The sequence below is a fragment of the Mytilinidion resinicola genome (genome assembly GCF_010093595.1).
Source record: "Mytilinidion resinicola strain CBS 304.34 unplaced genomic scaffold BDZ99scaffold_7, whole genome shotgun sequence".
NCBI lineage: Eukaryota > Fungi > Ascomycota > Dothideomycetes > Mytilinidiales > Mytilinidiaceae > Mytilinidion > Mytilinidion resinicola.
This window is the reverse complement of record NW_022985443.1, coordinates 425,015-448,405: the sequence shown is the minus strand read 5'-3', so window position 1 is coordinate 448,405 and position 23,391 is coordinate 425,015. Positions and strand designations below refer to the sequence as shown.

Genomic DNA, 23,391 nt, shown 5'->3' with positions numbered 1-23,391 from the left:
GCAACCGCGACCCATATCACCATACAAATTCACCCTGCCCGACCTCCTCTTCTACTTTCTCCCTAGACCTACGCGTAGCCGCCCTAGACACTAACAAGCTCTTTCGCCATGGTCAGCCAAAGTCCAGAGCTTCGTCCTCGCTCTATCAACCCCACCACCGCTAATACCACTGCAGTTCAACCCCGGCTTCTACGACGACGACGACCCGATGGCTATGTACCAGCAGGCGATACTGCGGCGTCAGGGAGGTGGCCAGCGCCGCTTCGATGAATACTTCCGCTGCTATCCCATCGCCATGCTGCCCGGTCCAGAGCGAGAAGACGCGAATCACGGCGGCAAGGTGTTCCTACCACCCAGTGCCTTGGACAAGCTCACCCGCCTCCACATCACATACCCTATGCTCTTTGAGCTCATAAACGGCGCGAAAGATGGCAAGCAGACCCATGCCGGTGTTCTGGAGTTCATAGCGGAGGAGGGCAAGATCTATCTACCATACTGGGTATGTCGCCTGACGTCCCGTTTGAAGCATCACCACTAATAACTCCCCAGCTCATGCAAACTCTTGAAGTCGAACCTGGAGACCTCCTACAGGTCAAGTCGACCGACCTACCTCTGGGAACTTTCATCAAGCTCCAACCCCAGTCGCCCTCGTTCCTAGAGATCTCAGACCCGAAAGCCGTGCTCGAGAACGCCTTCCGGAACTTCGCCTGCCTCACCACAGGCGACATCTTCACATTCTCATACAACGACAACGTGTACAGCATAGCCGTGCTCGAGACGAAACCCGTCAGCGAGAAGAAGGCAATATGCACGCTGGAGACGGACCTGTCAGTTGACTTCGCCGCACCGGTGGGCTACAAGGAGCCGGAGCGTAACACCAGCGGCACGAGCACCCCGAGGAGTGGGACAGGAGTTATGGCTGGAAAGGGCGGCACGCTGCGTTCCCAAGGCAGCATGGCCCAGGCAATCAACTACGCTGCTATCGCCCCGTCATCCACATCAGCCGCGGCAGGCGCCAAAGCGGTGTCCTCGAACTTCCTGAGCGGCGGCCACAAGCTATCCTCCAAGAAGGGGAGCAAGTCGCCCACGCCGAAGCCATCCACGCCAGTCGCAGGCTCCTCGTCCAACGCCCCGTCCACAGTGCTGAGGAGAACAAACGGCCCGCAACCCCTCCGGCTCGCTCCCGGCAAGCTGTTCTTCGGGTACGAAATCAAGCCCGTGAAGCGGAAAGGAGAGGACGAAGAGAAGGAGAAGGAGAAGTTCCACTTCCAGGGCCAGGGACAGTCGCTGCGGAAGAAGAAGGGCGATAAATGAAAGAATTCATAGCGGGTGGTCATATAGGCATTTCCTGGCGTTGGGACAGAGTGGTGGCCATGGCGCTATTCGATACTAGGCTGGTTGGGAACCTACATAGGTAGATCAGTTGAAATTGAAGGCCATTGGGATGGTCATACACTATCAAGGAGTCCTGTGTACACTGGTTGACCAATGCTAAGGGTGCTCTTGTGGGACTTCGGAGTTCTGGGAATGATGTCAAGTTCTACACGGCATGAAGCGGACTGCCTTTTGACTAACAGGCTACATGCTGGCTAGGATACTCCTGACAGTGGTATATAGCTTCCAGAGCGGCACTCAAGCTTTCGTAGATCTGTGTAGCTAGACTTATAGCTACTCCAACGCAATACCAAGGCTCACGCAGTATACATCAGGCTACCTTCTTACTGCCCGGCTAGCTACTACCTAAGCTACTCCTGACAGTGGTGTCTAGCTTCCAAAGTAGCACTCAAGCAGTACCAGATCCGTGTAGCTAAACTTACAGCTGCTCCAACACAAGGCCCAGGTCAATGCGGTGTGAATTGGGCTGCCTCTCAACTACCCGGCCACTAACTAGCTAGGCTACTCCTGACAGTAGTTTCTAGCTTCCAAAGGAGCCCGTAAGTAGTGGTATATCTGTGTGGTTGAGCTCACAGCTACTCCAACGCAATGTCAAGTTCCACGCGGTATGAAGTAGATTGCCGTTTGACTGGGCGGCTACTTGCCAGCTGAGCTCCTTCTGACAGTAGTATTTAGCTTCCAAAGTAGCGCTTAAGCAGTGCTATATCCCTGTGGCTGAGCTTGTAGCTACTTCAACGCAATGCAAAGGATTAAGCAGTAAATATTACACTGCGCTTTGGCCGGCCGGCCACCCGTTAGCGGAGATCCTCCTCACAGCGGTATTGAGCAGGCAAGAGTACGGCCCCAGGAGTGATAGAGCCGTGTCAGTGCCCAAAATTGGAGCTGTCGCGTTCTTAAAGGATGTCAGGGTTTCTACAGTGTACATTGGACTACCTCTTCGCTGCTAGACCACCTATTAGCTGGGGTACTCCTGACAGTGACGTCGAGCGAGTAAGAGCGAAGCTCTACAGTTGGTATATACGAGTCACTGCCTAGGGACGCAGCTTTTACATCCTTACATGATGGCAGGTTCACCATGGCTGCGATTTGGGCTGCCTGTTGACCAACCGGTCGCAAGCTAGTTGTGCTACTCCTTGCAATGATATTGAGCAAGCAATATGGAAGCTTTAGGATTGATATCTATGATCCAGGGCGCAGGCTAATCGTTTTTACGTCCGTATAGGATGTCAAGGCTGAGGTGTTGCAGTCTGGACTATCTCTTGACTGACTGGCCAGCCGTTCGCTGGGCTACTCCTTGCAGTGGTGTCAATCAGGCAAGTGGGAAGCTCTGGCCTTGATATATCCAAGTCAGTACCTAAACTTGTCACTGACTGGATGTTGAGGTTGATGTGTGGCATTCTGGACTACCTTTTGACCGCCCGGTCACCATTTAGCTGAGCTCCTCCTTACAGTGGTGTCAAGGGAGCAAAAATGAATCATTAGGGCTGCTATGTAAGAGCTGCTGCCCAAGCTTGGAGCTTTCATGCCCTTGAAGGATGCCAAGGTTGGTGCGGTGTGAATTGGGTATCTTCTTGACTGACTGGTCACTCTTTAGCTAGGCTACTCCTCTCAGTGGTGTTGAGGGAGCAAGATTGGAACCTGAGATGTAGTAAATCAATATATTTGAACTTAAGATCCAGTACTCTACACTATCCCGGCACTATATCAGGAGTCTCATAGTAATTGAATAGAGAAGTCGATTGTTTCGAACGGTCAACGAACTCGCTGGGCCATCCCAAGCAATGGCCCCAAGATTATTGCCACAATCATCATGAGTCTGATCTAAACATCACTTCAGTTACCTAGGCATACATCACAGCAAGTAAGAATCATTGAAGTAAACAGTCTGTCATTCAGACTCCATCGTGCAGCTATCTGCCAGCTATAATAGCATCTCGCAGCGCCCAGCGCCAGCTTTTGAAAGAGCAAATATGCTAGACAAGTCATTCCGATATGCAAATACCAAACCGTGAACTCAAGACCCAAGGTTCTAAACCCAATGCATCGCCAATCATCAAGATCAAGAAGCCCAATCGCTAATGATTCGTCACAGTCGCTGCCGCACCGCCGACAGCCTCAAGACACCCTTCGCGTTGTCGTCCACCTAGATATCGAGCTCATCGGAGAACACGCTGTCGACCCTCGGTCTCGGGATGACGGTGATGTTGTCGAGGGTATCCTCATCGTCCGACTCGGGCTCCTGCTTGATGTAGTGGATCTTCTCCTTCTCGATGGTCTTATTGGGAGTGGCAGCCTTCTTGGGAGTGGTGGCCTTCTTGGGAGTGGCAGCCTTCTTGGGAGTGGCAGCCTTCTTGGGAGTAGCAACCTTCTTGGGAGTAGCAGCCTTCTTGGGAGCAGCGACCTTCTTCGAAGAGCTGGCCTCGGGGGTGGGAGACTTCTCGGGGATCGCAGCGATGTCGTTGACCTCGTCGTCCTCTGGCTCCTGCTTCACATGTGCAGTCTTGCCCTTCTTCGGAGTGACATTGATGTTGTCGAGCTCGGGGACGTCGTCCTGGGTGCTGGCCTTGCGCTTGCGCGGGGTGGCAGCCTTCTTCTTGGGCTTCTCAGCAACGCGGGCAGCGAAGCTGTCGCTGGCATCGCCGTTGTCGTTGCCGGGCTCGGTAGAGTCGACGGGAGCAGTGGCTTTACCCTTGACCACCTTAGTGCCAACCTTCCGGCCCTTGCCAGCAGCGCCGGAGTCGGGCTCGCCGAGGCCGAGCTGCTCGAAGAGCTTAGTGCGCTCGACGCGGAGGCGGGAGGTGCGGATCTTGACAGCGACGAGAGTGACCTCTGTGGTGAGGTTAGTATGAGGGAGATTGATGAGAGGAGGGGAGTGGGAGTGGGAAATGTGAAAGCGTACCTGGGAAGCAAGCTGCGATTTTCTCGTAGTCTTCAGCGCCGAGCTGGCGACCGAGGGTGAGCATCATGAGCTTGCGCTCGTTCTCGCCGGCCCACGTGAACTAGGATGGATTAGCAGGCTGATTGATTGAGTGAGTGCGTATGGGAGATGACGAACCTTGGTGTTTTCCTTAGTGTTGGACATGTTAGATATGAAGAGTGAGGTGATGGTTTGAGATGGGAAGTTGTTGCTGAGTGTTGAAGAGAAGATTGTAGATGTGGAAACAGCTCGGGTTGAGTTGGATGCTTGATCGCTGGAGGTGCTGACGAGATATGGAAACTGTGAAGAGGATAACGAGGATGTAGGATGAAGGAAAGTTAGAGAGAACAAAATTCTGCGGATGGGGTTTTATGAGCAAGTGAAATCTCAATAGCGAGGACGCTAGCCCAAATTGGCGGACAATAGGATCGTGGAATAGAATTGAAGAACAGGAAGGGGTGAAAATTGAGGAGGCTGGAAGTCCTGATCGCTCCGAAAAGGTGAGGTGCACGGGCTTCCCAGTCGAGTCTGTCGTCACCTCATCGGTATTGTTGGGATCGATCACGATCAATAGCATGCAAGAGTAGTCTCCAGAAGAGAGAATATGTCACCGAAAGCATTTGGAGGGGGTGGGTAGTGTTCATTGCCTAGCAGGCGGCTAAGTGGTTCTTTCGCCGTTCTCATGGAGTGCCTTTGCCGTGGAGGTGAGCGACGCCAACTCGTTCTCAACGCCGCAACTCACCCCAAACTATTGGGGTCCTGCGCAATGTCTTATGTTTAAACTATCGTCAAAGGTACAGAAGAGCAGATGACGATAGGGGTGGTAGAGAGGCGTCTTCCAGTAGAGAATAATGTGATATTGAAACACAGGAAATTCCCTCGATCGACAAATGAAAAAAAGTAATTATTCGATGAACTCTAATATTCAGAAGCCCAAGAATGCCCTTGCATTGATTATTACACCGTGTCGCCAGCGTTCGAGAGGTCGAAGATGGTTCCCAACTGCTAGTCACGTAGCATAAATCTAGCGATATGTCAAAGATGACGATCCCAGGTCCTTCATGGCCCCATGATCGAAGTATCTTTGTTGTTCAGCTCTAAGGTCCCCGATTCATACGCGAGTTCCAGCGTGCAATCGTCTCGACGGCTACGACGCTAGGGTTTTGAGGCTGGCTGAGCCCTACAGGGGATGACGCTTTGGGACATTCGGAAGAGGGCGGAGCAACTTGAAACATGAAATACCTTTTAATAAAGGACAAAAAGCGCTGGGATCTATCCTAGTAGTAGTTTGTCCTTACCTCTATTCAGAGTCACGGCCCAGTTTCGAAGGTCTCGATCCTACACAGAATTCTCGATTGCTAGAACTGCATGGAAGACAATTCTTCAAAAGGAGGCCATCTAAGGGAATTGGGTAGCAAGTCCTGAGGATTGCTGACTGCTTGTAGAGGTATGGCATCGCGTCCGACACTATTAGAAGCGGTGAGGTCTGATTGCGCATGACTCGTATGGGGTCCAAAGCGAAATCTGCGGTATAAGAAAACATCCATTTGCTAATTAGTAAGGAGGGGCCTTAATAATGTAATGGCTGTTCAAAGGGTAAGCGCCGGATGCTTGCATACGCTCCTGTGAACTCATAATAACCAAGCAAATAGCCAGGCGTCTCAAAGAATGCCTTCGCTTGAAATAGGCTGTACAGAAAGTAGGAAACACTTAGCTATTAATACCCAACAGCCATCTTAACCGGTGTTGGCCTGGAAGAAAACGGCGAGAGAGAGAGACGTGAATAGAAACATCGCTTAGGCAACAGAGAACGCTTGGTCAGTGATCGGTTAAACCCAGCATTGATACTCGTGGACTGTTCGTATACACATGCTTTGCCACTCTTGGGAAATTCATGCAGGATTGCTTAACGTTGATGACACGAATGTAGATCACTGTAACGCAGATATCAGGCATTGACCAGTGATGATTGAAAGGCGGGTAGAGGGAACTGACAACGATGACGGTGCTTGGTTTAAGCCACACGGGGGGATCGGGCCCCCAAGCGGCCACCGATAGGGCTGACGTACCTAGTAGGGCTGAACGCAGGTAGGCATCTCATCGCGTGGCAAGAGGTCACCGCCGTGGCGACCACGTTTCCGGCGTGAATGGCAGCCATGTCGACGAGGTTGGTTCGTCGAAGGGTTACGTCGAGCAGCGGTGTGGCTGCCGAGTGCCGAGAAACCAGGCCAGGGGCTTGTCTAGGGCTGATGGTTTTCACCACCTCCACCATCATGTACGTCTGTACGGATGTGCGTATGCTATTCTAGCATCATTGTCCCCATGGTCTCCGTCTCTCTGTCCCTCAGAAGAATGCTTGCTTCAGTCTTTCCGAGTTCTTCCTGCACTACCCCAGCTCTTTGTGTGACTGCGCCGTTCCGGCCACCATCCGCGGAGCCAGTATTCGCTCGGCCAACGTCTCCGTGTGCTAAAGTCGGCGACTGAGCCACATGTTCGTATCTATGTTTACGTTGCGGCCGACACGCTGGCTCCCTTCTAGCGCGAGGAATCTCCCCGTGTCCAATCGCCCTCTCAACCGCAGCCAAGACATGGCGAACCCCCTGCTTGCGAATATTGACATTAACCAAACCATCATCATCTGCTGACCAAATGAATCGCAGTCTAGGTGTGGCTTTGCATGCACCGCCATTAAGGTGGGCTGGCTGCAAATCTTCACCGATGCTACCCCCCAGCGTAGCTCCCATCACCGAACGCCATACATATCTTGCCTGTCACTCGTCGATTCCTGCCCGAGACCTTCCATACCCAGGACTGCAGTTGCTCCGAGCATGTTACTGCGCCTTACGCAGGGCCTTGATTCGGAAAACGCGTGGCTGGCTTGTCAGTCTCTTTTGCGCAATCCGTCGTCTCAATGTTTGTTCGTCTCGCTCAACTTGCGGCAGCCGGAATGCTACCTGCGCCTTACTACCCTTGATGCAAGCCTCACTCATGACGCTATCGGCCTCTGACCGACCATTCGCGCGCTCCGGTTCTCCCTTGTCCCACTCATATTCTTAGCAGCTGTACTACGCCCGTATATCAGCTACACTGTTGCCTTACTTGGCCCCCTTCCTTCGTCGTCCTCATGTTTCGTCCTGTCTCTAGTCTTTGTAATCTCGATTTGTTTTGCGTCTCTCTTCGTCTGTTTTTAGGCTCCACCGTTCCTCCTTCGTCGGCCTCCTCTTATCTGAAGCATTAGAACCCACCAATCAATTTTGCTCCCTTCCGCTATCATCCTCCTTCCATTAGCTTCACTGCAGATAACCCGCAGCACCACTATTCATGTGTATTCGTATCGTTGAGGTTTATGCCGTTTGTGGGTGCATCTACCACGTACATGGCATCGACGCTTGTCCTGCATATGGTCGGCATGAAGTCGCAGAGCGAGTCGTTCAAGTCGGATACGCATGTCCACGGCATGCAAAATAACCCCAGTCATTATCTGTGGATGCTTAAGACGGCCACGATTCAGGGTGTCCTTCAACCTCTGGTCGACTTCAAAGGGTCAAACATGCGCTCCAAACAATACCTAGTGGACCTGGCTCATTCTCGAACACCATGAGCGAGTATCTAAACGGGAAAGACAATTCTACTACACCCAGACTACCTCTGCTTGCTCCGGTCACACATCCTCTCCGACATTTGCGTAGTAGCGCACCACACTCCATACTCATCGGACGTCGGCGAACAGGGCGCACAGCTACGCTCTTTACGACAAAGCTACCCTTCACAACGACGCCCACGATATTTCTGCTTTTCTGACCTCAGCGGCGTCAACGTCTCTTATTGAGCGTCCCTATTACTGCTTGATGATCACAACGAGTGGATGCCAGATGTAACGAGAGTTATGACCTTTCGTGTATACGTCAGGAACGTGATGGGTGCGCGGTATGGGCAACGATAGACTGCGGTTTGTCTCGGATTATAATATCATGTTTCATTTGCTGGTCCAGTGGCATCTCCTTTTCTTTCGGATCTCATTTGTTACTGTTCTTCATTTTTTTTTCCCTACAAAGTCAAATCTTTAACGTCACAGTACGCTATGTCAAAACTCTTTTGACTACGGTTTGAATCATATCCACTATCTCGACGTTCTTCCTCCAAATGTTTGTATTACTCACCACTGCTTAAAGCGCCTCTAGAGGCTTTTAAAACTCCGAATACGATGTAAAGGCCGACGCAGTGGAAAGTAGATTACTGACTGACCACTTGCTAGGCGGGGTATTCCTCAGTGGTGTCGAGCGAGCAAGGTCGGAGTCTGAGCAGTGATATACCCGTGTGCCCAAGCTTATGTGCTAATGCTGTGCACGTAAAGACACTCTATTTTTTCTGTTGTTGTAAATCCACGTAACCTGTGGCACTACTCGGATCTACCTCGAAGCTTTCAGAACTATCACAATTGTATCGGGGCCGGCCTTCAATATACATGTTCTCTGCGCATGCTATAAATATGAACATTTTCTATTTATACCCCGCGTGCGGCCTTTGGAAAGAGATGGAACATTGTTGTGTTCGCTGTCTGATTGGACCCACGCTCTGACTCTGGTAACGGTTACGCGATGGCTTCAGTTCTAGAACAACCGCCCATAGACCAGTATATCGCTACCGTATTGTGCAGACCTCAGAACCACGTCAGGCTCGCGCTCTGGTGGCTGTTTAAAATATACTCAAAAGGCCACGGCGCGTTCTCATCTACCTTCTCCCTACACACTTCTCACAACTTCAAGCCTCCTTTCGACCACGCCACTTGAAACGTGAATAGCACAGAGACCACAGCCACTGACACCATGACTACAACCAACGATACTTCGGATCAATGGACCATCATCAGCGACGCTTCGGAGCGATGGGTCAGGATCGAGGACACTTCCGACCAGTGGACCAACAGCGAAGACGCTTCCGATGGAGTGACCAGCTTTGAGGACATTTTCGACAAGGACAGTGACCCCAAAGACACTCTCAAAAGCTCAGAAGTCGACGCCGAGGCCTGGGTCCTCAAATCGAGCGAAAAAATAACGTTCAAAGAGGACACGCTCACTACAAATTGGGTATACCGAGAAATCACTCGTGGAGGCCAAGGCGCGATCAATCTCATACAACACAAGAAATCGCACCGACACTACATCATGAAGCAAATGTTTCATGATGTGGATGAAGAGACTAAGCATGAGATCGAAATGTTCGAAGCCGCGAGAGGTCACCCACGCATCCTCAGCTACCTGGGCAACCTTCCGAACCCATCAGAACCACTCAAATTAAGACCCGTATTTGAATACTGCCGCGAGAGCGATCTCAGCGAGTACTACAACACATGGCAAGAACACGAAATGCGGATGCCAGAGACTCTGTTGTGGCACATATTCGAGCAACTAGCCGAGGGTTTGGTCCACCTTCACAAAAAACGTAACATAGTCCACCGAGACATCAAACCTGCCAATATCCTCATCGCTTCAACCACAACGGGTGGCTATCCGGAGATAAAATTTGCAGACTTTGGGCTTGCGCAGTTCCAGAGCGAAGAGCTGGATAAAGAAGAGTATGGAGCGGGCACCTGGAGCTACCAGCCTCCCGAGCCGTTTCGGTCAACAAAAGCGTCGGATATTTGGGCTGTTGGTAGCATCATTCACTATCTCGCCCTCGGTGTGCCCCCTTGCTCTTTAGGCCGTCTTGACACCGATATGCCAATCGAGGAAAAGAAAGAGAAGAAGAAGTTGGCACTGAGGCAACCGAAACACATTTGCAAGGGAGCAAGCCACCTAAACTACTCTGACAAGATTTGTCAAGCCATGAAATCGGCGTGTCACTTCAATGCCCAGGACAGGCCCTCTGCGTCTCAGCTCTTGCAGCTTGTCAGGCCGTTTGCGCCTACCAGGGGTGAAATGGCGGCCAGTCCCCTTCTAGAGTGGGCAATCCAGAGAAAGGTACCCGGTCATCACGAATTCAACTCTTGGGAGTTAACGCCGGACGCCAACACGGAAGATGACCCATTCACATAGAGGAAGAGCGTCTCGCAACAGTTTTGAGAATTATAGCCGACTTTATGGGAGTTATATACTCAGGTTAAAATTGATGTGAACTCTGATTTCTATAGACGTCTAGCTAGTTGTATATATACTAGGGGAAGGAAGGGGGGCCACCCCCTGGGTGGCGCGCTAGTAAGTTCAGCTGAACACTGCACAGCTGAGTTTTCAGCTGGGCTCTCCACAGCTGAGATCTCAGCTGTGTTCTCTACAGCTGATGTTCGGAGTAGCTTTCTAGCATATGAGTTGTTGATCCTAGGTTGTAGTGCTGCAACCTGAGTTATATAGTATACGGTAATATGTTTCTCTCCGAATTACGAACGATACCACCGTATATTACGAGCTCCTTCGCAAAAACTTCAAACCCGAGAACTCCGGCATGTTAGAGACGGAGACGCCACTGTTCGCCTTCTTATCTACAAGAGACCGAGGCCCTCGCGTGGCTTCATGACACACAATCCACAATCCACAACGATATAAAGCCCGGGAACCTTCTTATTGCTCCAAGCAGCGTTGCAGGCGGCTACCCGGATCTCAAGCTGGGCGACATTGGACTCGCTCACCTCCGAACTGCCGACAATGACGAATACGAGTGGGGTTCTGGTACCTACACCTACCAACCCCCGGAATCACTTCGCTCAAGAAAAGAGTCCGACATCTGGGCTCTGGGCGCGGTCCTGCACTTTCTCGCCCACTGGTAGCCCCCATGCGAACTAGTCGACTCCAAGTTCACGGATATTTCGGATATTGAAATGAGACTGGCTGCGAAGAAGGACGCGAAACGAAACGCGGCGAGGGTGGCGAAGCCTATCATCGGTCTGGGGCTACTCTACCAAACTTGACCAAGCAATGCAACAGACGTTGTCCCCGGTGCCTTTAAATCGATCCTCAGCATCCAAATTTCTCGAACTCATCCGACCACATGCGCCCGATGCGGAATACATGATCGCTCACCCTTTACCGGAGTGGGTGATGGTAAAAATGGAGATGTTCAACTCATGGGAACTGCACAAAGAAAAGGGTATCAAAATCGAAGCAGACCCCTTCGTGAAAGAGCCCTTGGAGATGAAGCCACTCGCTACACGTTGGTATCAGTGTGGCAGTGTGTTCTTCATCTTTGTCGTTATGTTGTATCTTGTTTTCACACATTCGCATAAGGATGTGTCCTGAGCTGTCCGCTTTTATCTTCAATTACTATCCTCTCATTGGAATAGTGATTCTTTTTTTGGAGAAGTCTTCCGATCTCCTCGCCACGGCTACTGTTTATGTATACTGCTGGCTCTCGTCTCATATATTTCCTGGTTGAGTTAGTGTAGTGTTCTTTCTCTATACATTCGCGAATTGAAACAACAATTGACCATCTCTATTATGGACTATAACCGCACTCTCATCTATGTGTTTTGGTTCTAGCCGGGTGAATACACCTTTAGGGTTTCTAGAACGCGAGTGAATTGCTACTATATTGAGTACTTTTTTATAAAATTACTTTGAGACTACCATCCGCAGTAAACATTGTACTTAAAGGGCCCCGTTGTATCTTCAACTTTCTTTTTATAAGAGAAATCACTACCCACCACCTACCACCCCCTCGAAGACCCTCTGAACCTACTCGTTGTACACGCACGCCGCTATCCAACATATCCTTCATTTTTTTTTCATTTCCAACTGCCCCCGCGTGTATAACAACAACAACGTCTTGTACAAATGGACGACGCTTCTTCTTCCTGGGAGTGGGACTCTCCGCCCAAGACCCAGCTCGAGGTGGACAAGCTCCATGTGAACTGGATGGTCCGTCTTATCGCTGATGGAGGCCGAGGGTGGGTCTCCATCTCCAAGATCACGCATAAGAAGTCTAAGAGGACGTATGCGATGAAAGAGCTGAAGTTCAAGGACGACGCGGAGGCCTTGAACGAAGTTGAGATGATGAAAGCGGCGAGAGGATCGCCCAGAATCCTGGAATACTTCGGTAACATACCCATTCCAGAATCCTTCAAACCTCGATCGGTGTTCGAGTACTGTAGGGAGGGTAGCTTGAGAAAATTCCGGTCAACTTGGGGAAGCAAAGACATCTCTCCCCTAGAACCTCTTTTCTAGCACTTAATCTTTCAAATCACCGAAGGCGTAGCGTGGCTGCACAACCACTGCAACCCGGCTATAATACATCGGGATATAAAACCCGATAATATTCTTCTGGTGCCAAGTACCCTCTCGACCAAGTACGGGTACCCGGAGGTCAAACTGACTGACTTTGGCCTTTCGCACGCCCAGAGCGCGGAAGCAGACGAGAAGAAGTACGGAGCGGGTACCTATTCGTATCAGCCACCAGAGCCACAACGTTCGACCAAGAAGTCGGACGTATGTGCAGTGGGTGCTGTCGTGCATTACCTCATACACGGCGTTTCCCCTTGTGAGAAGCTTGAGTTCAGTACTTCCGTCACACCACGTGCCAGAAAGGCGGCCAGACAGCGGGCTAGGAAGGGTATCAAGCCGACGAACAGCATCTACTCAAGCCAGTTAGATGACAACATGCGCTACGCATTGACATGGAACCCCGATCAACGACCCTCCGCCTCGGCACTCCTGGAGCTCGTTGCGCCTTATGCACCAACCCGGCACGATATAGAGGCAAATCCGCTGCCTGCATGGGCAATGAAAAGGGAGCCAGAAAGCTTCGAGCAGTTCTGCTCCTGGGAGTTGGATGGAGGGCCGGAAGTAGAAGAAGATCTGTTCTTCAAGGAGTAAATGGTGCCGGTCTCCATGGCCTTCTCTCAGTAGAGGGTTCCAACGAGCCACACCGACCCACGGAAACGGCAATACCGAACCTTTGAATCTACGGACACTGCTGGAAACAGCAGTAGCTCTGGAGCTGCCATCCGTATACCCAACCTTTTGCAACAACGACACAAGGCGACGCAACGAAAAGAGTCCTATATCTTGCTTTTGTCATATTTTGTACTTTTTCTAGAATCATTAGATATATGGCGTACACTATCGTTTTGAGACTAAGATATTGGGATATTCGCTCTGCGCTGCGAATTGTTTGAGTATATCGGAAGTCTCCTAGAGTTTGCAGTATTGGAGTATCAAGAATATAAAACTTGTCATAATTCAGATCAGCGCTTGAGGTATCCTATTTGCACCCCTTTGACATCGTCAGAAGTACTCCAATATACTATGCGCATTGGAGATGTGATGTAAAGCTTACCAGGCTGCACACCAGGCTAGCTTCTGCCTCCCCTGGTTCTATCCCTTTGACGTCCTCCGAAGTATCCTAGCATGCCCTTAAAGTTCGGATGAGATGTAATAGGTGATCCATCGTAGATCGGGCGATTGCCTGTGATGTCTCGTTTGCATCCGTTGACAATGTATGAAGCACTCCGACACGATTTGAATAGCGAGAGAGTTATGTAAAGCTTAGCAAGCTGTGAATCGAAAGAACATGTTAGATCTACTCTAAAGGGTAATTCAGCATATCAACACTCTAAAACAACATCAACATAAAATGCTCCTAAAATGCAATGCCGCTCTTCCACCATGTCGAACCCCGATGAAAATAGGCCCATTGTCCTTTCCACGGCCATCCACCCCATGGCAACCACCGGTCATCCCCTGGCGGTCCCAAGCCCAGTGCTCTTAAAGGGCTGAATGGGACAGGGTCGGTGAGCCATATACCACCCCTTGCCATATCGTCGGCCATAAGAGGCCCAGTATAGTATCCCCATACATGCAGATACGCGATAGTGAAGCAAATGCGTACGGGTTTGGGGACACGCTTGTGTAACCCGGCCCGCCGAGCGAGCTTCGTAAGGGCATCTTCGACAACACAGCCAATTCCTTGAGTCATAAAGAAAAGAAAAGGATGGAGAGGGGTAGTGGGCCCAGCTTGAGTAGCGCTCCCACATGCGTGCATGAATCCAGATAGCGTGAATGCAGTAAAGACCTGAATGAGTTTTGCGGGAATAGATTGGCGATTCATGCCGATGGCGGTGATGAACCATTTTGAGGGAGCCTCAAGCCCAAAGCGAAAGGTTTGATGCCACCAGTCTGCCCATGTGCCCGCAAGGCCGCGCTCTACTACGTTGATAGAACTGCCGAAAGTAGGGGGAAACATCCAGGGTTCCGCCCAGGCACCAACGAAAGGACTTGCGATTCCGGCGAAGAAGAGGGGACTGAATGTGTAGACTGCTTCCAAGGCATACCGGACGCCGAAAAGGGTCACATAGAGCCGATATGCTCGAAGTAACACCGCTGAACTAGATATGAATGATGGAAGATAGGCCGGGGGTGGAAGCTCGGGATAACCCCAAAAGTAGGGGTCACGCGCCATAATGCCTTTTGCCAGGTCAAGGCACAGATAGCTGATCGCAAGCGTCCTAAGGTTTGCTAGCAGAAGCTCTCTTCTTGTTGGATACGACTCGGTGACTCCAGCATGAGCGCGCTCTGTGGAAGATTGTGGTCCTGAGTTCTCTCGTAGCTGCTCTCGGACAAATTTTGGTGGAGGTGCTATCGTTCGCGTTCGCCAGCTCCAGTTGCTACCTCGAGTATTTCCAGTCAGATCTATGACCCACTGTAGCCGGTCTTTGAACGAGTCCAGTGGGTAAGGCTGCCAAGCGAAACTTCGGTGACGTCGACTAGAACTAGGTTGGGTTCCGTCCTTTCCGACCTCTCTTAAAGGCTCTTTCGATGGATTGATGGAACCTGGGTTTTGGTTGTTCTCCTGATGCAGAATCCTGTTCTCTTGAGGATGCGGATCCTTGTATACAATTCTTTGAAAGTCCGACTGCGCGTCGTTGAAAATGAGGTTTGCAATGGAGGATATTACCAGCCATGCTGAAACGACTCCATTCCCATAGCACGGTGCCATGTTACGCGTGCTGCAGAACGTGATCTGATATACAGTAAAACCGACAATGAAAGCAAACACCAAATAACGTGCTTGTTGGAGGAAATGGGACTTCTGATGAGGTATGAGGAGGTAGAGAACAACCGCTGCGGCCGGAGCACCGCACCATGGGAACACAATGGGCTCGTACTTTCCAGATGCGATGTCTGCGTCATACTTGGCGTAATAATAGTCCAGCAGCTCACGGGACGTGGATGGACGAAAAGAGGGAAACCCCGTCATCCTCCTGTAGGTGGCGGTGAAGGACGGGCTCGGCGTTTTGGATTGGGGGGGTTGGGGAGTAGAAAGAAAGCGAAAGGACGGATGTCAAGTGGCATCTTATAGTCAGCAGCTGAAATAGGCTTCTTTGATCCTACATGGTGGCGTTGGCCAGCGAAATCCGGGCTTGCTACTATGCCGTGCGATGTAATTTATCCAGCTTTTAATTACGGGGGCGCTAAGCTCCATACGAAATGGCTCTTCAACACCAACGCTTTTCCATCACGACTTTTGCTACCACCAAACGTCGAAACCTCGACACCCACCCCTTCGTGTCTATATTTAACTTTAATAAAGAGATCGAAACCACGAGGCCCAGTCAAGATGGTCAATATCACGGAAAAGATTAAGGAGTAGGGCTCGGGGCCATTTCTCATGTGAAGCGTGACTGACTCGGCGTAGGATCGAGGAGGAGATGAGGAGGACCCAAAGTATGAATGCCGTACTCTACTTTTTTAGGCACATGCTGACCAGACACAGAAAACAAAGCTACCGGTATAAACATTCCCGGACTAAATATGACAGTCTTGGAGCACGTGTGCTAATCTTCCCCGCAGAATACCATCTCGGTCTCCTCAAAGGGTTCGTCCAACATGAATAGAAACTTGCGTTTTAAAGAGCCTCATGCCAATTCCCAAACAGCAAACTTGCCCGACTACGAGCCCAGCTCCTTGAGCCCGCCCCTGGTGCCGGCGCCAGTGCTGGGACTGGCTTCGACGTGAGCAAGAGCGGCGACGCACGGATTGCACTCGTAGGCTTCCCATCCGTCGGCAAGTCGACCTTCTTGTCCAAGATCACCAAGACGAAGAGCGAAGTAGCTGCCTATTCTTTCACCACTTTGACAGCCATTCCCGGCGTGCTCGAGTATGGCGGTGCCGAGATCCAGGTTCTCGATCTTCCCGGAATCATCGAGGGCGCCGCCGAGGGCAAGGGGCGAGGTCGGCAGGTTATTTCCGCGGCGAAGACGAGTGACCTAATTCTGATGATTCTGGATGCTACGAAGAGAGCCGAGCAGCGGAAGCTATTGGAAGCGGAACTACACGCCGTTGGCATCAGGCTGAACTGCGATCCACCGTATGCAAGTTCAATTGCTACGAGCTCTTTGAGTATACTAATAGGTATAGCAACATCTATCTCAAAGCAAAGAAAGCCGGGGGTATGAAAATCACGTTCTCGGCACCACCAAAGTATCTCGATGAGAAAATGCTCTACAACATCCTCCGCGACTACAAGATCCTAAATTGCGAGGTTCTCGTCCGAGACGAGTACGCAACAGTTGACGATTTCATTGATGTCATCATGAAAGATCACAGAACCTATATCAAATGGTGAACAGCTCTATTCTCCCATTCCTACTTATATTTCCCCTCCACACTTTTCTTTCTGCCAAGCTGACGGTGAAATGAAGTCTCTACGTCTACAACAAAATCGACAGCGTCTCGCTCGACTTCCTCGACAAACTGGCGCGCGAAGACCACACAGTCGTCATGAGCTGCGAGCTAGACCTCGGCATTCAAGACGTCGTCGAACGATGCTGGGAGGAGCTGCGGCTCATCAGGATCTACACCAAGCGGTTTGTTCCCGAGAACTTTAAAGCTGGTTACGTGAATGCCTCTAACATCCCTGCAGAAAAGGAATCGACCCCGACTTCTCCGAAGCCCTCATCGTCCGCTACAACGCCACCATCGAAGACGTATGCGACCAGATCCACCGTACGATCAAAGACACCTTCAAGCATGCACTCGTCTGGGGCGCCAGCGCTCGCCACGTGCCGCAGCGTGTTGGACTGGGTCACGTGGTTGCGGACGAGGATGTGGTGAGTATCGTGACGAGGTACATGGCATAAGAAACATGTAGAACGAACCCAAGATACCAAAACATTCCTTCATTACCTAAAACCTCAATCAATGCGTCCATTCCCTATATACAAGAGGACTGTATGCTGTCTTATACACCCCTTACGCCAGATAATCCTCATAACCCTTCATCCATTCCATCATCGCACTGTATAATATCCCCTCTTTACAAAACTCACAAAACTCTCGACGCTCCCTCAATAATCCCTCCCCCCCTCCTCAACCAACTCTCCAAGCTCCCTTGCCGTCTCTGCACATTTCCCCAACACCCGATCCGCCTGCACCAGCCGAACCCTCAGCCTGCGCGCAAACTCCGGATACCGCCCCGCCTCCGTCTCCTCGCCCTCCTCCACAGCCACGAGCTGCAGATCGCGGACAAAGTTATCCAGCTCGCGCGTAATAGCGCTGATCATGCCGTCAAACGTCGCGCGCACGAAGCTGCGGTGGTTGCGCTCGACCATGGTGGACAGCTTGGGGAAGAGGCGGCATTGCTGGATGTGCTTGCTCATGATTTCTTTGCGGCGGGCGTCGCTGCCGGGGCCTGCATTGTAGAGTCAGTAAAGTTGTACAAGTTAGAACATGGTAGGACTAGGAGCCTTACCACTTTCGAGGCTACACGCTTGATACGCCGGGCGGAGGATATCGCAGGTGTAGGAGCTGTCGTGGCCGTACAGCGCGTCGTTTTCGATCTGCGAGGTTCCCTCGATCAGGTCCTCGAAGCCCGTGTCGACGATGTGGATGATGCAGTCGCGGTGGGCGGCGAAGTTGTCCAGCATATTGCGGACCGCGTTGGGGGAAGCGTCTTTGAAGGCTTCGAGGGGTTGGCAGACGGAGTCGAAGACGTCGTGGACGGAGTCGATGACGTCCTTTTTGCAGTCTTCAATCCATTCTTGGAAGAAGCCCCAGTTGCTCTCCAATTGAAGGCGCATGACGCGGATGAGGTCTTCGTTCCATTTGTGGGCGCCGACGGCGCGGGTTTCGTGGTTGCCGTATTTGCGGCAGAAGGCGGCGAAGGCACTGGGCTTGTACTGGATTTGGGTAAGTATTGTTGCGATGAGGTTGTGAGGGGAGACTTACGACGATCCATTCGCGGCTAACTTCCGTTGCGGCTTTTATCCAGTCATGGCGTTGCTCTCCTAATCGATGTAAGCCATGGTTGAAGCACGCTCAATGATAGAGATACTTACTAATTGGGTGGACGATGGAAGCGGCAAATTCTCTGTTCAGGTTGTTTTTCGCTACCTGAATCTCAGAAGAGCCGAGCACCAATTTCTATGCAAGGTTAGTATCTCCACGCTGACGCTCTTGAAGTCTCTAACTTGCCTTGGTGAGAACTTCTTCAGTCTGCTTCATCAGGTGCCTCAGGTCTTCTGCCACTTTTTCAGGTACCTGATCGGAGCCCGCCACACTCCATTGCCGTAGAGATCCAACAAGAGCAGGCGCCTCATGCTCAATGAAAGCAGCCGCAGCAATAAATTGGGCCTCTGCTGGGATGGAGTGGCAATATCGGCGTAGACCCAGAATACCGCTCAACTCCAGTCTCAACTCTGCTCGGTTCTGCTCGTCGTGACGGTGCTCGAAATAATCCTTGTTGCTGACACAGAAAATCTTTAGGTCGGCCATCTGGACGTCCATGGCGTATCTATCGATAAGTTTCGTAGCTACGGAATGATTCTGCCGTTCTATGAGTAGTTTTTTGAGACTGTGTTATGATTAGAGAATGTAAGCCATGAAGGGAGGACTGTAAGTATTACCCGAACTCCATTTCTTCAAGAACATCACTGTACGTTATCAGTGAGGCAATCAAAAATAGGGGTGTGCAGCATACCGATTCGCAATCTCCTCTTCGACAGAGCCAGGCAGCCTATGTCGCCGACGAGCCTCACATCTCTTTAATTGCAAATGAAGGCTCTGGATCTGCTCTCTCCAAGTCCGGATTTGAAGCGCAACATCAGGTGGAGCTTTCCTTTCGATTTCCCTCCCGTTGGCGTTCTACATGATCAGACAAAGTTGCTTTTCACGGGCTTCTCGACTTACTTCGGACTTGGTGCACACAATTCGAAGAGGGCGATGTCGACCATTCCTTCGGATGGTGTCCAGCACGCCTTGATCCGCTAGTGCTTGACTCATGGTGGTCACCGCAAACACTTCATGGCAGTTCCGCAGGTATCGTTCAATAGAACATACTCTAGCGTGATTCAAGTCCCGAAGACCTAACCAAGATTTAGCCAACCCCACGGCATTATAGGTTCGCATGACTTACTTGGAAGATCCACCAGCACAAGGCCGGTCTGCAAGAGCGGGGTGCGAAGATAAACCCTAATAATCTTTATCAGTGTGACGAAATGGAGGCTGGAATCTATTTTGACTAACCGAATGATTCTAACGAACGGCCACAGTGAAGGAGCAGTCTCATCCGTGGAGTCTCGGTTGAATTGCTCGACTCGATCAACGCATTCGTCGACACTGTCGGCGGTGCCTGACCAAATGCGACAGCTGGGCCCACCGGGACGAGTTGAGAGGACTTTGGTCGCCCATTCTTCAAGAGTTTTGAGTAATGAGGCATCTTCGTCAGTTGAAGCTGCCAGCAAAAGCTCCTTTGTTAGTCGCGGCTCGTTCCGGAACATGGCATGTAGCGTAGTCCACGCCTTGGCAGATTTATCCCGGATTTCGGTCTGCTCTTCGATAGTATCGACCTCTTGGAATGCAGGGATATAGAACTGTCGATAGGTCCTAAGGAGCTCCTCAAGAAGCTCTTTGACCTCTTCAGAGCTCATGTAATCTACCTCGATTCCGAAAGGTTCGTCATGATGAGCTGGTCTGAAGCGATACTCTGTCACGACACAGGTGGAGCCGCTACCATCACCACTCTTATTGGAATTAGATTGGCAACTCACTATACAGAAGAGGGGAACCTACAGATCGCGCCAAATCGGGTCGGTCAAGAAGAGAATTAATGAGACTGCTCTTCCCTGATGAATGGTCAGCTTTAAGGTTGCAGTATTGAGGAAGCTTCGGATACACACCAACACCCGAGTCTCCCACGAGGCCAACAGTTCTCGTTCGAGATGGTTCAAACTCGCTTAGAGCTTGTGCCTGCTGACGTAGAGCATACAAATCAGTGCCAGCCTGATGTGCTGCAGTACAGCCCCAAATAGCGAGGGATATCTCTCGCATTTCTGCCTTGGTGTCGCTCAAAGCATCCTGAAAAGGCGCCCGGAAGATGCGTTCGTCAGGCCTATGCTCAGTGGCAATACTATACAGCAATTCGTCTCCGGGTTGCTGGGGTGGGGCCGATGGCGAAAAGAGCGGACTCTGCTCATTCGCAGGCACTCGCAGCTGACCGCCGAAATGAAGGCCAGTCATACCGGCAACAACGCCAGGAAGCGAGCCATTGGAGTTGACCTCTTCGCGACCAGAGTCGTAGCCTGGGGTCAAAACGCTATCCAAGCCTGGAGAGTATTCAGAAACGTCGTTCGGACTTCTTGCAAACCGAAGGCTCTTGACGGATTGCGTAGAAGCTTTTCTGACGATTCCATTCTTCAGAGGGGGTTTTGGGCTAGTGATCTTTGGAGTGTTGCTTCTTGAGAGGGGTTCGCGGGTGGCCATGTTTGAAGCAGGTTGCAAAACGACAAATGCTTCTAAAGGAAACGAACTCTATGCTCAAGCACGCATGGATGTAAAAGAAAGTAGACTGAAATCTTGGAAAATTGGGGAGAGGAATCAGAGGATAAGTAGGACTGCCTAAGGAGGGTTGCAGGGAGACTGAACGTTAATGTGGCTTCGTGGGGATGGGTCGGGGACGGCTGGCACGGTGATCAGAGCCAGGAGAGGTCCAACAGGACTGGGACAGTCCCCGTCGACACATTCGGTTGCGAACATCACGCCAACGGTGGAGGAGAGGCCGCTGAGAGGGCCTATGGCTGTTGGTGGCGCGTACAGCGATTGGCCGAGTGGTGTGCAGCATGGTGGCGAAGGTTGGCCGTCCTGGCGGTTATTGGGTCGCAAATGACACGACGCCCTGTGGGGGCCGACTGAGCGGTAAACGGGTGTGCCAAGGGCGCTTCAGCCGGGAGCCATACGGCCTGTGGTTAGCATCGTATTTAGGCTTTCAGGCACAATTCAAGGTTCAGCACCACCAACCTCATCGCCGGACAGAACCCGAACTGTCAAGCTTCCGGGGGCTCACGCCGCATTGGCGCACTGCGGCTCTTCGGAGTACCCACATTCTCGTACACGAGTGCCGAAGCCTGCATCAATACTTGACCGACTTTGGAGATGACGTTGACGAGTCCATGCGGCCTTGAAACTAGGGCACGCTTCGGACTGTCATGTTAAGCGTCACTGAAGCGCCGACATGTTTGGCGGCTCTGCAAGCCACCCGAGCTGGTCATGTGTCGACTTAACGAATGTGACAACGGCTGTTGTCCTGCATAAGGGCGTCCAACAGCAGCCTTGAAACGCTGGTAACTGCTATGAGTGGAGAATAGGATTCTTGTGTCTCTATCCGCTCTATCTATGAGAGACCGAAGTCGTTCTCTCGCTGGCTAGCCTGTATTGTCTTTCTTCAAAGATCGGAACAATACGCGGAGTGCACCTAGGCGAAAGTAGAGAGACCTGGCAAACTAAGAGGATGATTGGTAACGTCAGTGGATTGTTGTACAGGTGTTTTGAGAATAGTGGTAGACAGAAGATTGCTATATAGGGTCTAGTCCAAGCGTGGACAGGAAGCTGAAACTTGGTATACATAAAGGGTCGCTCCGCTTAAGAAGTCCATTTGTGTAGACTATGCATAAGCAATACATGAGATATTAATGAAAAGTAGTCGAGACCAACGCTATAGACTTCCTAGGGATTTCATATGTCCTTGACGGAAAGGGAACGGCATGCTAGAAGGCGGAGATAGCCTCGTTGAGGTCTGACTCTCATATTAGCACACAATGAAAATGTCGACAAAGTCTGGAGATTAAATCATGAGATTGATAGATAATTGGATTGTCTTTGTAGAAAAGGAGGAGCTGTGACTCCAAGAAGGGTGACATCGTGAGTCATAATGAACATAAGGCGGCGTATTCGCGTGCCTGACTTCCAAACGCCGTTCGCTATGCATGGTATCAGAAACCCAAATCCTCCGAAGAAGCTAGTATGAAATGCCGTGACCCATCAATTCCGCACCCTCCTCTTCTTGACGCCACCCGTCTTGACGCCTCTCTTCAGCTGGGACTTCGAAAACGTCAACGTCGATTGCGGCTTGCCGCGAACCTTGTGCCGATTCTGGGGCTTCTTTCGTTTCGAAGAGGCGGAGGCGGCGGGCTTCGTGGCACCATCGATCTCCATCTCTGTTCACTGGGCGTTAGCCATGACCTCAACGATCAAAAGCTAGACGCAAATCTCCCCGAATATCAAACCCGACAATATCAGACGAAACGCCGAGAAGGTTATAGAATATATCCTCGTCAAACTGCGCCTCCTGCTTCTCCTGGGGGCTCTCGGGGGGTGTCTCGGCGCCGTCTGAAGACAGCGAGCGCGGGAGGGACCAAGAAATGCAGGGTGACAAACCTTCTGCCTGCTGGTCCTTGGACGCGTCGGCGTCCTTGGGCACTGTGTTGGAGTTAGCGAGTGCTTTGAGCAGCGTTTTAGACATGGAGGCGTCCATACCCTCATCTGCGTCAATCTCCATCTCGGCTTTGGCGGGTCGTGGTTGGGACGCGAGCTCGAGGAGCTTCGCGGAGAGTCGCTCGGTGCGGGCTACTTCGACCGGGGCGAAGACGCGGGAGCGGAGCTTCTTGCGGTTCGTCTTGATGCTGCTGGAGCGGAGTCCTTTGGCCATTTTGGCGTGTGTGTTGGGGTGGCGGGATGGTGTTGTAGGTAGGGCGTGTGCTGGGGGTGTTGTAACGGGCGAGAATTTCAGTGGGCGAGGCCGAATTTTGTACGGTGGCGGGATATTCTAGGCGGTCTGGCAGAATCACAGCGGCCCAGGATTGGCTGCACGGCTGGGTTTCG

General features: G+C 51.4%; 9 protein-coding genes across 9 annotated transcripts; 5 read left to right on the top strand and 4 right to left on the bottom strand.

The window, feature by feature from the left end:
• The first annotated feature begins 4 nt into the window (after nucleotides 1–4).
• BDZ99DRAFT_413922 (UFD1-domain-containing protein) lies at nucleotides 5–1,783 on the top strand. Its single transcript, XM_033716711.1, has 3 exons — nucleotides 5–111; nucleotides 176–499; nucleotides 550–1,783. Exons 1-3 carry the CDS (start codon nucleotides 109–111, stop codon nucleotides 1,312–1,314), a joined length of 1,092 nt encoding a protein of 363 aa, XP_033578428.1. The 5' UTR covers nucleotides 5–108; the 3' UTR covers nucleotides 1,315–1,783.
• Nucleotides 1,784–3,280: 1,497 nt separating this feature from the next.
• On the bottom strand, nucleotides 3,281–4,477 carry BDZ99DRAFT_569510 (uncharacterized protein; the record flags this gene model as incomplete). The annotated part of the gene is made up of 3 exons (XM_033727892.1): nucleotides 3,281–4,224; nucleotides 4,295–4,394; nucleotides 4,451–4,477. 3 exons carry the CDS (start codon nucleotides 4,475–4,477, stop codon nucleotides 3,539–3,541), a joined length of 813 nt encoding a protein of 270 aa, XP_033578427.1. The 3' UTR covers nucleotides 3,281–3,538.
• Nucleotides 4,478–9,138: 4,661 nt separating this feature from the next.
• On the top strand, nucleotides 9,139–10,719 carry BDZ99DRAFT_559485 (kinase-like protein; the record flags this gene model as incomplete). The annotated part of the gene is made up of 1 exon (XM_033727259.1): nucleotides 9,139–10,719. One exon carries the CDS (start codon nucleotides 9,139–9,141, stop codon nucleotides 10,345–10,347), a length of 1,209 nt encoding a protein of 402 aa, XP_033578426.1. The 3' UTR covers nucleotides 10,348–10,719.
• Nucleotides 10,720–10,748: 29 nt separating this feature from the next.
• On the top strand, nucleotides 10,749–11,731 carry BDZ99DRAFT_461527 (uncharacterized protein). Its single transcript, XM_033719636.1, has one exon. The coding sequence runs from the start codon at nucleotides 11,221–11,223 to the stop codon at nucleotides 11,539–11,541; it is 321 nt and encodes a 106-aa protein (XP_033578425.1). The 5' UTR covers nucleotides 10,749–11,220; the 3' UTR covers nucleotides 11,542–11,731.
• Nucleotides 11,732–12,075: 344 nt separating this feature from the next.
• BDZ99DRAFT_569509 (kinase-like protein) lies at nucleotides 12,076–13,309 on the top strand (the record flags this gene model as incomplete). Its single annotated transcript, XM_033727891.1, has 2 exons — nucleotides 12,076–12,388; nucleotides 12,491–13,309. 2 exons carry the CDS (start codon nucleotides 12,076–12,078, stop codon nucleotides 13,111–13,113), a joined length of 936 nt encoding a protein of 311 aa, XP_033578424.1. The 3' UTR covers nucleotides 13,114–13,309.
• A 474-nt stretch (nucleotides 13,310–13,783) lies between these two features.
• Nucleotides 13,784–15,496, bottom strand: BDZ99DRAFT_569508 (uncharacterized protein; the record flags this gene model as incomplete). Its single annotated transcript, XM_033727890.1, has 1 exon — nucleotides 13,784–15,496. The coding sequence occupies one exon, from the start codon at nucleotides 15,494–15,496 to the stop codon at nucleotides 13,880–13,882; it is 1,617 nt and encodes a 538-aa protein (XP_033578423.1). The 3' UTR covers nucleotides 13,784–13,879.
• Nucleotides 15,497–15,761: 265 nt separating this feature from the next.
• On the top strand, nucleotides 15,762–17,454 carry BDZ99DRAFT_413915 (P-loop containing nucleoside triphosphate hydrolase protein). Its single transcript, XM_033716710.1, has 8 exons — nucleotides 15,762–15,885; nucleotides 15,935–15,963; nucleotides 16,013–16,027; nucleotides 16,090–16,114; nucleotides 16,175–16,606; nucleotides 16,657–16,860; nucleotides 16,941–17,105; nucleotides 17,162–17,454. The coding sequence occupies exons 1-8, from the start codon at nucleotides 15,857–15,859 to the stop codon at nucleotides 17,376–17,378; spliced, it is 1,116 nt and encodes a 371-aa protein (XP_033578422.1). The 5' UTR covers nucleotides 15,762–15,856; the 3' UTR covers nucleotides 17,379–17,454.
• On the bottom strand, nucleotides 17,412–20,663 carry BDZ99DRAFT_413910 (uncharacterized protein). Its single transcript, XM_033716709.1, has 12 exons — nucleotides 20,415–20,663; nucleotides 20,308–20,360; nucleotides 19,762–20,258; nucleotides 19,652–19,707; nucleotides 19,426–19,601; nucleotides 19,217–19,380; nucleotides 19,143–19,169; nucleotides 18,712–19,090; nucleotides 18,576–18,660; nucleotides 18,466–18,524; nucleotides 17,990–18,416; nucleotides 17,412–17,929 (listed from the first exon to the last, which is right to left on the bottom strand). Exons 1-12 carry the CDS (start codon nucleotides 20,563–20,565, stop codon nucleotides 17,586–17,588), a joined length of 2,418 nt encoding a protein of 805 aa, XP_033578421.1. The 5' UTR covers nucleotides 20,566–20,663; the 3' UTR covers nucleotides 17,412–17,585.
• A 1,888-nt stretch (nucleotides 20,664–22,551) lies between these two features.
• Nucleotides 22,552–23,281, bottom strand: BDZ99DRAFT_440306 (uncharacterized protein; the record flags this gene model as incomplete). Its single annotated transcript, XM_033717707.1, has 3 exons — nucleotides 23,047–23,281; nucleotides 22,759–22,989; nucleotides 22,552–22,727 (listed from the first exon to the last, which is right to left on the bottom strand). The coding sequence occupies exons 1-3, from the start codon at nucleotides 23,216–23,218 to the stop codon at nucleotides 22,552–22,554; spliced, it is 579 nt and encodes a 192-aa protein (XP_033578420.1). The 5' UTR covers nucleotides 23,219–23,281.
• Nucleotides 23,282–23,391: the final 110 nt, after the last annotated feature.

Excerpts from the sequence above, each read along its gene's own strand:
- BDZ99DRAFT_413922 (XM_033716711.1), top strand. Across the intron at positions 500-549 it reads AGATCTATCTACCATACTGG|CTCATGCAAACTCTTGAAGT; the intron begins GTATGTCGCCTG and ends ATAACTCCCCAG.
- BDZ99DRAFT_461527 (XM_033719636.1), top strand. The coding sequence starts at position 11,221 with ATGCAACAGACGTTGTCCCCGGTGCCTTTAAATCGATCCTCAGCATCC.
- BDZ99DRAFT_413915 (XM_033716710.1), top strand. The coding sequence starts at position 15,857 with ATGGTCAATATCACGGAAAAGATTAAGGA. Across the intron at positions 16,607-16,656 it reads AGGCTGAACTGCGATCCACC|CAACATCTATCTCAAAGCAA; the intron begins GTATGCAAGTTC and ends TAATAGGTATAG. Across the intron at positions 16,861-16,940 it reads CACAGAACCTATATCAAATG|TCTCTACGTCTACAACAAAA; the intron begins GTGAACAGCTCT and ends GGTGAAATGAAG.
- BDZ99DRAFT_413910 (XM_033716709.1), bottom strand. The coding sequence starts at position 20,565 with ATGCGAGAGATATCCCTCGCTATTTGGGGCTGTACTGCAGCACATCAG. Across the intron at positions 19,602-19,651 it reads TGTGCTGGTGGATCTTCCAA|GTCTTCGGGACTTGAATCAC; the intron begins GTAAGTCATGCG and ends AATCTTGGTTAG. Across the intron at positions 18,525-18,575 it reads TTCCATCGTCCACCCAATTA|GAGAGCAACGCCATGACTGG; the intron begins GTAAGTATCTCT and ends TACATCGATTAG.